We start from the raw sequence: 6,357 nt of genomic DNA, 5'->3' as shown, positions 1-6,357 counted from the left end.
CGTTCGCCAACGTTTACGTCCGTAGAATTGGGTAGGGCGGCGAAGGCATTCTCGGTGAATTCTGTGAAGCCTTCCCAGCGGTTTTCACCACAAAGTAGCGCAACTGGTGGGATGTATATATTAAATATTTCGAGCTCGACATCGCCTGACCAGACAGTTCGCACTTCGGTGTTGTTTGGCGATTCCCATGTTTTTGGTTGCTGGGGGCAGACTCCTATTACAGCATAGGGCAACGTACGATACACTCCACTCACGTGTGGTGCGCAGGCAGTGCAGGAATTGCATCTGACTGAGGTCACGTTCCGACATATTACGGTTTGACACACGGAACAGACTGTGCGAGGGACCAGGAGTTGCCTTGAGGTCCTCGCACGAGGATTGGAGCGGGATGAAGGTTGGGGGGGATTGGTCAGACTGGAGGTTGGGCTCGATGTCAGCCCGGAGTAAGAGAATGTGGAGCAACCCTGCTGCAAGGCGTTGCTCCAATGACGTACAACTTTATTTAAAACTTACCGGATAAAATCCGCGTCAACTCCGGTAATGTAGAACCGGCTACAGTGGGAGTTGTATTATTTTTATTCATTCTAATGGGTCCCCTTTCAGAATCCGCCTCCCGAAAGGTAGTCGCCTTTAATGGTGGGACCATGGGGTTATCTCTCCTAAGAAGCCAAGGCGAGGGTTGACGCACGCCCTCGCTATGCGTTCAGAGCCAACCAGCGTAAAGAGGGAGTCCTCTCAACCTACACCTACCACATTAACTCAATGATGGCAGGAGGGGTACGCACTCCGAGGCCTGGAGGCACTTTACATCACTGGAAAAGATTAAAATAACTTAAAATATAGATTTTAAAAATTATATAAATTTACATGTAATATATATATAGATGTATATGCAACCTTATTACATAAAACAAATAACAACGATGCAGTAGCATTTATGGTGTTTGTACTGTGCAGGCAACGGAATTTATTTGAACACGGCTTTACAGTCAGTGCTGCCAACATAAGATATTGAATACTAATTTGTAGAGATTTAATGATATGTCATAGTGACAATCTAATGCCTTTGAGTTTTGAAAATTAGGGCCGTTGTATAATTTTTTGGTAATTTCAGTTTTTACCGACGATTGGTGTAGATTCAATCATTTATTGAAGGTTAAAAATATATTTCTTAGATAAGCAAATTGTGTGTATTTATAGAAAATAAACCTAATATACCTTTCTAGATTTTCGACAAAAATTTCAAAAAACTACAAAGCAGTGAAATGCTAATTACCGTGCAGACATTGCAGAAGGAGATATTTGAAATTGAATTTGATGCTGAAAAAACTGTGAGCATATAATAATAAAATTTTTTAAATTTTAATTTGTTATAATAAGAGTGTATAAAATCTGAAATAAAACAATTAAACGTTGATTTTATGGTTGTTATGTATAACAATTTAAAATTGGCGACATTTATTGTCATCAAAGCGGAAAAATATTAAAATCAAACTCAAAAGATTTTTTATCAATTGTCTGTGAGCTAAAGCCATCTGCATTAAATATAGAAAAATAGTAAAAAATAAAGTTTTCAGGAAATTCGAATAAACTTTTTCTTTTTTACGCTTTGTGCTTATACATATATGACATTTGAACATAATATTAAAAATCTTAATTTAATGTATTGCGTGTGAGGAATATTCTACAATTAACCTATGCAAATATTTGTCTATCACATAAATAACTCACTGATTCTACGGTCAATACTTTATCTTGATATTATAATCAAAGGATATCCAAGGATGAACCACCACATATACATTGCCTTATCCACTCGGCCTTAACTGAAACTTTAACATAATTCTCTGATGTAGCTCACTTTTCTGTTAAGCTGATGCTACTTAATTCGCGTCTGCGTATGCGTACATTTGACAGATGTGTTGAATACACATGTTTTTATGCGATGAGATCCATTGCAAGCGAATTTTATTTTTCAAAAATATAAACTCAATTATGATATTATTTTTAAATAGGTGCTTCAATTAAAAGAGAGGATCTATTTTGAACGTGGACCAGAATACAATGTAGAAAATCAAAAACTTATATATGCTGGTTAGTATCACAAATAGTAATCTTTAATTTCTATTCTAAAACATTTTTTTACTGGTTAAATAGGAATAATACTCAGTGACGAACGCAGTATAAATTCATATAATATAGATGAAAGCAAGTTTATCGTGATAATACTTAAAACTGGTTATGAAAACTGCTTTCCGAAACTTGAGGGAGGATGTTTTACCTCTTCTGTCGTATCATCGATTCCCAATACTGAGAAGGGGGAAGAATGCAACAAGTTGCAAGACTATATAACAACAACCACTGAAGATGGGCCATTCCAAGTAATGTCTGTAGAGCAAACTGCCGAAATAGAAAATGAAGCGGTATCAATAAATAGTGGTAGTGATGACGCTGAAAGGTTAAGCCAATCTGTAAACAATTCTGACAACATTAACAGAGCAGATTCTTTGGAATTCGTTGAAAGCAATACAAGTATATTATCTAGTAGGTCAGGGGAATTGGTTTTTTCTAGAAGCAGTAATGAATCTGATGGATCTGAATCTAGTCACAGCACTTACTCCAGTGGCGATCTTGCGGGGGTTTTCTCCAATACTTCGATACAATCACGTGCTAACGCGAATTTACCTCTGGCTTTAGAAGGGGATCATACAATTGATTATATGATGGAAATGGGCTTTAGCCGTGAAAATGTTGAGAAGGCAATGAAAATTAGTTTTAACAATCCAGAACGAGCACTGGAATACTTAATCAGCGGTATAGCTGAAGCATCTGATAGCTTCCACACAACTACCGCAGCTGATCGAGATGGTGCACATCTTAAATATAATCCTGGTGCATTTTATGATGACAAAAGCTGCGCCAACACAAGAGAGTCTACTTTTATTAGCGATAATGGGAGTCATGTGACATTAAACCGGTTTAATAGTTTTAACAAAAACTCCAATTATCAAGAGAGTGGTTACAGTGCTGTACAAGAGTGTGGGGAAAGTCGTATGTGATATTATTGGTCTCAATTAACATTTTTAATGTAAACCTTTTTTGATTGTTTCGTTTTTTTTTTTTTTAATTTTATTAAAAAATAGGTGTTAGTAAATTTAAGGAGCGGACAACACAATTACCGATTGGTGGGGGAGCGTTAAACGAAAATACTAAGGAACTTAATGCAGAAGGACAACAAGATATCCAGTGTGCCACTACTATAGTGAAAACACACAACCTTGGAAGTGGCGATATTGAAAATATCGGGCTGAGCGGTGGTTTGGCTCCTATCAGCAGTAATACCAGTATATCCTCAACTGGATCCGGCGTATTTATTCTTTCCGAGAGAAGTAACATATCTGAAAGCTCTGAAACCAGCCACAGCACATTTTCAAGTGATGACCTCGCAGGTGTGTTCTCTAATACTTCGCTGAAATCACGATCCGAATCGAATTTGCCAATGAGTCAAGAATACAATCGTACTATTGAATCAATCATAGAGATGGGGTTTAGTCGTGAAACCGTTGAACACGCTATGACTGCTTGTTTCAATAATCCAGAGCGAGCAATCGAGTTTTTAATAAGTGGATTATCAGATACTTCTGAAATATTTGATAGTAATGTAACGAATGAAGAGAATATTCGCACAAATATTGGGGGAATTAATCATGCTAATGTCTATGACGAAGAGAGAGAAAGATTATCAAGTACAATTCCTGATATCGATTTAAATTTCAGTTCGAGAGATGGAGAGTATGACGATGACCAACAATCTTTAGAAAACCATCATGCGACATTGCGCTCTGTTACAGATGAAAGTAATGGTATATAAGCAATGTAAAACTTCATGATTTTATCTCTTTCGATGTTTATAGATCCGTTTGAAATATTTCGCAATCAACCTCAGTTGTTGTTTATGCGTTCGTTAATGTATCAGAATCCAGATGCTTTACATGGAGCACTCCAGCAAGTAAATATAAATACTTACTATTAACATTGTGGTATTGCATTTTAAAGTTATACTCTTAGATTGGGCAAACTAATCCGGCTCTTTTACAACTTATATCGGAAAACCAGGATGCTTTCTTGAGCATGCTTAGTCAAACTTTGGAGGAATATGCTGATATAAGCCGTCCGAATCCACGTCGATTGACACCAGGACGACGTGCACAGCTTGCTGCTGCAGTTCGGGCTGCAGCTGGGGGAGATGGATTGCATGTACGTTCTCTTGATACAGCACCCGGTGCGGGCGGTGACGGAATGCTTACCCACCAACGGCCTGGAGAAAGTGGTGATGCAGGGGCCGATACAGTACCTCATGTAATTTCTCAACTTCAACCAGATAGAGTTGCAGAACGACGAGCAGCCGCTGCTGATGCATTCTTACGTGAAAGAGCTGCAGCTGCAGTTGCGGTGGCGGCTTTAACAGCAGATGCTTCTGATACGATTCATCGCGAAATTTATGATGATGCCGTTGCTAGAGGTGCTACAAGCTCATTGGATAACGATAATTTATCTGCCTCTGCCTTATTGGAAGGAAATAAGAATATGATGTTTCTACTCACACCACAAGACGAGGAAGCAATTAATCGCGTAATTTTTTAAACCTATTTTAATCCGATAAACAACTTATAAATATTTTGATCTTTGTAGCTTAAATCACTAGGTTTTTCCGAATCACTGGCACTTCAGGCATATCTTACCTGCGAAAAAAACGAGCAATTAGCAGCGAATTTTTTGTTATCTTCAGTATTAAATGATTAAGACATTTATTGTATTTAAAAATATTTGACATTTAGACTCGTAAGATAAGTAATTTTAATACAAGTTAAATAATAATTCGACTTGTTTTTGATATATTTGTTGTTGGTATGCTAGTTGATTGGTTGAAAAGGGAAGAAAAATCACTTGACAAAACTACCAAGTGGCTTGTGTACTAAGCCAAGCACAATTTAACAATTCGGTCGATTAGATGAAAATTTCCCATTCCTTTAAATTGGAATATTGAGAAAATTTCTATTTTCAATCGGCTGAAGGCTGAGCATTCGCCTAGGTAATGATCTAGTAGCTCAAGCTCCGTGCGCGCCCAGCACTCCGCCTATTCTACTATATCAAAAACTTAGAGGGATGTATACTCGTAATAATACGACATGACCACTATGACACTGCCTAATTTCGCAGTAAGAATTCGTTTCGTTGAAGTGAATAACTTTAATTGCCGCTTCTATGTCCAGTAGAACATTTACTGTCCATTTGTTGGTTAGTGAGGAAGTCCACATGACCCCTTCTGTTACTCCAACAATTTCAGCCAGAATTACCGAATAGTAATACGTTAATTTGAAGTTATTTTCTGTATTAAATTGCTACAGAAAAAACCTGCTCTTGATTCTGTTTCCCCTTCGATCCTTCAGTGAATACATAGATTTCGTCTTTCAAACTATGGATGACAGTGTCGTTGGTCCCTTTCCCTTTGCAGAAGACGAAAACATTGCGTTTATCTCCCCATATAGTCATTTTCTCGCTTGCATTGTCAGTCTAGCCCTGAGTCTGGGTCCAAAGACCTAACACCGCTATTTCGAGTATCGGCTAGAAGTAGTTACTGGGCGATTATCAATTACTATTGTAAGGTCGATAACTCGTTAAACCAAATACTGTGAAAATTGTTTAATCCCTCATATTTCGACAGCTATACGTTGAATGACGAATGACGCTGGCAAAACCTGAGTGGGAAGCTAAACAAACAGAACTGAATAGTCAAGGGCCACCTACGATCATGAAAACTGCTTTTTCAGGTAAAATCTTATAAATTAGGGTATAATACATAATTGAGTGTGGCATGTTGATTGTTCATATGAAAGTTGGTATGGAGAGATTTAAGAAGTAAAAACAATCGAACTTATATATAGAACGCGCCATTCAATTCTTTCTTTCCATTTGGTTCCAAATTGGAAATACCAAGACTGCTCTTCTGCTAGTCTTTCCAACGGAGCGGAGGTCTTCCTCTTCATCTGCTTTCACCTGCTAATGCTGCATCGAACACTTTCAAAACTGGAGTGTTTTCGTCCATTCGTACAACATGACCCAGTCAGCTGTAAGGGAACAGTGTGACGGCATATCAAGCTCCTTATGTACAGCTGCAACCGAAACTATTGGCTTTCGGAAATGTCAAAACACAGCTGCTCTGATGAGGAGTGTCGTCTCGCAGTGGAGAGAAAAGAGACTGCCTACCTCGAAATGTTGTTGACCGATCGCAACATGTGCAGGATGGGGTAGATACCGAGAGCTGAAGAGGAAAGCGAGACGCATTTGCAGACAAAG

General features: G+C 38.2%; 1 protein-coding gene across 2 annotated transcripts; it reads left to right on the top strand.

The window, feature by feature from the left end:
- Positions 1-1,002: 1,002 nt before the first annotated feature.
- On the top strand, positions 1,003-4,883 carry Rad23b_1 (uncharacterized). Of its 2 annotated transcripts, XM_011194916.3 has the most exons (8): positions 1,003-1,155; positions 1,227-1,331; positions 2,016-2,094; positions 2,158-3,051; positions 3,144-3,857; positions 3,915-4,009; positions 4,069-4,632; positions 4,693-4,883. In XM_011194916.3, exons 2-8 carry the CDS (start codon positions 1,266-1,268, stop codon positions 4,801-4,803), a joined length of 2,523 nt encoding a protein of 840 aa, XP_011193218.2. In that variant the 5' UTR covers positions 1,003-1,155; positions 1,227-1,265; the 3' UTR covers positions 4,804-4,883. The 2 variants fall into 2 exon arrangements, with proteins under 2 accessions (XP_011193218.2, XP_054085565.1); XM_054229590.1 differs by lacking the exon at positions 1,003-1,155 and having other exon boundaries at positions 1,162-1,331.
- Positions 4,884-6,357: the final 1,474 nt, after the last annotated feature.

Source organism: Zeugodacus cucurbitae, chromosome 4, assembly GCF_028554725.1.
Source record: "Zeugodacus cucurbitae isolate PBARC_wt_2022May chromosome 4, idZeuCucr1.2, whole genome shotgun sequence".
In the NCBI taxonomy this organism is placed as follows: Eukaryota; Metazoa; Arthropoda; class Insecta; order Diptera; family Tephritidae; genus Zeugodacus; species Zeugodacus cucurbitae.
Note: the sequence above shows the minus strand (reverse complement) of the source record. Positions and strands in the feature narration are given on the sequence as shown.

Bases quoted from the DNA above. Each gene is read 5' to 3' on its own strand.
- Rad23b_1 (XM_011194916.3), top strand. From the start codon at position 1,266: ATGCTAATTACCGTGCAGACATTGCAGAAGGAGATATTTGAAATTGAA. The intron at 3,858-3,914 runs GTAATGGTATAT...CGATGTTTATAG, and splicing joins GCGCTCTGTTACAGATGAAA to ATCCGTTTGAAATATTTCGC. The intron at 4,010-4,068 runs GTAAATATAAAT...TTATACTCTTAG, and splicing joins TACATGGAGCACTCCAGCAA to ATTGGGCAAACTAATCCGGC.